The sequence below is a fragment of the Frankliniella occidentalis genome, unplaced genomic scaffold, assembly GCF_000697945.3.
Source record: "Frankliniella occidentalis isolate FOCC.00 unplaced genomic scaffold, Focc_3.1 Scaffold31, whole genome shotgun sequence".
Classification (NCBI taxonomy): domain Eukaryota; kingdom Metazoa; phylum Arthropoda; class Insecta; order Thysanoptera; family Thripidae; genus Frankliniella; species Frankliniella occidentalis.
Window position 1 is genome coordinate 773,135 of NW_026267161.1, and position 3,216 is coordinate 776,350.

General features: G+C 51.9%; 1 protein-coding gene across 1 annotated transcript; it reads right to left on the reverse strand.

The window, feature by feature from the left end:
• Positions 1–726: 726 nt before the first annotated feature.
• LOC113212023 (sterol O-acyltransferase 1-like) lies at positions 727–3,210 on the reverse strand. The gene is made up of 5 exons (XM_052265865.1): positions 2,990–3,210; positions 2,562–2,856; positions 1,775–2,003; positions 1,548–1,687; positions 727–1,467 (listed from the first exon to the last, which is right to left on the reverse strand). Exons 1-5 carry the CDS (start codon positions 3,181–3,183, stop codon positions 1,402–1,404), a joined length of 924 nt encoding a protein of 307 aa, XP_052121825.1. The 5' UTR covers positions 3,184–3,210; the 3' UTR covers positions 727–1,401.
• Positions 3,211–3,216: the final 6 nt, after the last annotated feature.

A 3,216-nucleotide genomic window follows, 5' to 3' on the forward strand; every position in this document is an offset into this window, starting at 1 on the left:
CCCCCCCCCCACCTCCTTTCCGCATAAAAGTCACGTAGCATCATGGGATCGACATCCGATACGATCACTCACTGCCGGGCCGGCGGCGTGGTCGCTCGGTTGGTCCGTCTGCGGCCGGTCGCGTCGTGGAGCGCCTGTGAGGTAGGCAGCCTCTCAGAAGCGCGACAGCCGTGCGGGCGAGCTGCCTACCTCACAGGCGCTCGCTCGCGCGGCCAGCCGCATCCGCCGCCGCCCCACCGGACAGCTTTGCGCGCTTCGCAGCCGCTCTTTGGCGTGAACACGCCGGGCTCCGCGATGCTCCGCTATGCTCCACGATGGTGCGGAAGCTGGCCGGCGGGCTTGACACTGACAAGGTCAGACCACCTCGCGGGGCGCTTCAGGTGTGGACAGCTTGGCGCGGGCGAAATCAAACGCAATATCATTGTGTTGGCCCGCGAGGCTATCTCCGCGAGGAAGGCGGCTTATCAGGCAGGTGTGTCGGGATTCAGGGATGCGGTGTGCACCGCGTGCGTTCGAAAACATGCCGAAATAAAATATACTAGTGCTATTTATCTAAGATTTAGGCAAGTCTTTCGCTTTTACACCAAAAGAAGTGAATATAAAAATGCGTTAGGAGAAAATTGCGTCACTTGGCGTTGCCCGTAGTGTTGTTTGTTGGCGTCCTATCGGGCTCAAACTAGAAATTGTTGTGTAGGCGTGTAAGGGGGCGTGAAAGACAAAATCAGATTTTTGAGAGGTAATCGATGTTTTTCTTTTTAAAACCACCCTCAACAGGGACAGAGAATAAAGTATCAAAAATCTATCACATATTAGGGTGACTAAAGCATAGAAAAGCAGGGCACGTGTGGCAGGAGGCAGGGCAGGCGCTACACTGTAAACTGCTTGCGAACTAAATGCTTTGCAACACGTCACGAATTATTTACATTCTTTGAATTGCAAAGAAATTGTTTTTAAAGCTATGAATGTTCTTAAGAACAATCGGTTTGCATTACGAGCCATTAGTTCGTACGCAAACGAACAATAAGATCGTTATACAACGCTTCAAAATCCTTCGCGAGCTACGAAGGTTTTAGTTGGCATTGTTCGTAAGCAACAATTTACAGTGGACGTACTGCTGCACTAGCGACAGCGTCTTGCTCCCCTACCCCACCCCACCCCCATCCCGCCAGCTCCGGGGTGCCACGCCGTTACGCTCCAGCCGACGGCAGCATGGCGGTTCGGCGTAGTTGCGCCTTATTCGCGAACTGTTGCACCCTTATGGACAGTTCTGCAGCTTCTTGGACTGTTGGAGATACGTTGCGCTGTTGCACGAAACTTCGTGGCCTGGTCGAGGGGACCATCGTACCACATTCGACGCTCGCAGTCTTAATACGGTTGATTAGCAGGATGATCCGAAGTAGCTCACGTCTTGGAGGCAATTGGCACGCAACTCCAGGACCGTGGAATGAAGAGATCCCGTGACGAATCCTGGAAACATTAGAGCCGGAAAGCTAGGTGAAAAAACCTCCAACTAAACATGATTGCTAGAACTCATAACTAATACTCACAATGATTTGCTCGCAGTTTTGACGGGCGTAGTATTCCATAGCATATAAGCTGAACAGCAAGCCGTCGCCAATGAACAACGACAGCCACAGTCCTATGTTTCCCACCGCTGTCGAGCCAAAATTCAAAAACGACATCAAAACTAGAAAAAAGGAGAAACGACGCTGTTAACCACACGAACTACACACCAAGACTATATCAGCCCGAATATTTAAGACCTCAGTCTTACATCCTATGATACCGAAGAAAAAGTAAGTCACGGGGTAGAAGAGGCGCAGCGTGAACCCCATGAGGAACTCGTGCACCGCGGCGGAGAGGAAGAAGACGATCGCCTTCGCCGCCAGGCGGCTACCGCCGAGGAGGACGACGTCCTTGTACACGTAAGCGTACAACCAGTCATTTATCAGGACGTTCCACGTGCGGTACCAGGCGGCGAAGGACCCCTGGTTCCACCAGTCCTTCGCATAGGGATAAACAGCACATTTTTAAAAATATGACAGTTTAGGTCTACAAATTACAAATAACTTCATAGATCACAATTAGCAGCTTACACACAATGCATTTAGTTGTGCATAAGATTTGCAGAGTTCTATGCAGCCATACACTGGAAAAACAAAGGTAGGAATCAACACCCTTCTTGAGGTGTTCATGACTTTGGTGCCTTTACAGAGGCACTAAACGATTCGCAGCCCTGGAATGGCAATGAAATGCCGCAGAGGTGCTAACTTTTAGTACCTGGACATTTTCGAGCCTTTCTAAGGGCATTGAAATGTATCACCTTTGAAAGTCCTGCCTTTTTTTTTCCAATGTAGTTACAGCTTTTCATGCACAACAATGTCCACCATAAATGATCACGTTTAGGCTTTTCGCTAATATATCCTTTCAGACGGATATCCTCGGAAAGGGTCAGTATTGGTACAAAAGTACTTGAAACTCAAAATGTTCCTTTCTGTGTGGGCTCCACCGGGGCACAGCAGCGACTATCCTGAACTAGCAGTCCACTCCACCGTACAAACCAGGTAGAACATGCGGTCCCCGAAGCGCAGCATCTCGGCCCAGGCGTTGTGCCAGGCATGCAGTAGCAGGTAGAAGTAGCAGAGCATGACCATCCCCGACGGCAGCACGGTGGACAGCACGGCGGAGGCACCCTCCAGGGGGGTCAGGGGACGCAGGCCGAAGTCGCGGAACACGGGCAGATGGTAGCGCTGTACGAGGAAGCTGATGTAGAACAGGCAGCCCACGACCTCCAGCAAGTGGTAGGCCACCAAGCGCCAGCGGACGTTCGGTGACCGGCCCGTCAAAAAATCGGTTCTGCGCACAAGGAAAGGTTTGCATTATTTTCTCGCATTTTCCCAAGTCCAAAAAAATGTTCCTGACAAAGCTTAGCACAAAATGTTCTCGACTGTAATTTGTAATTTGCAACAGTACTGTGAGAGCCACTTGCCTGGGGTACCAGTCGCTGTACACGAGCGTGGGCGCGAACATGAAGTACAGGAACTTGTGGAAGGCGGGGACGACGCCCTCGGCCAGCGCTCGCGGCGTGTTGGAGCGCACGAAGGCGTGTGACTTCATGAGGAATCGCACGGACTCGCAGAGCAGGGCGAAGGACGACGCGAACGGCATGGCGTAGTGCAGCATGCGCAGCACCGGCAGCGTCAGCAGCGCGGCGTC

Coding starts and splice junctions, on each gene's coding strand:
- LOC113212023 (XM_052265865.1), bottom strand. CDS start 3,183: ATGCTGCACTACGCCATGCCGTTCGCGTCGTCCTTCGCCCTGCTCTGC. Junction 2,004..2,561: donor GGGACCGCATGTTCTACCTG/GTTTGTACGGTG, acceptor CCCTATGCGAAG/GACTGGTGGAACCAGGGGTC. Junction 1,688..1,774: donor TTTCTTCGGTATCATAGGAT/GTAAGACTGAGG, acceptor CCTTTTTTCTAG/TTTTGATGTCGTTTTTGAAT.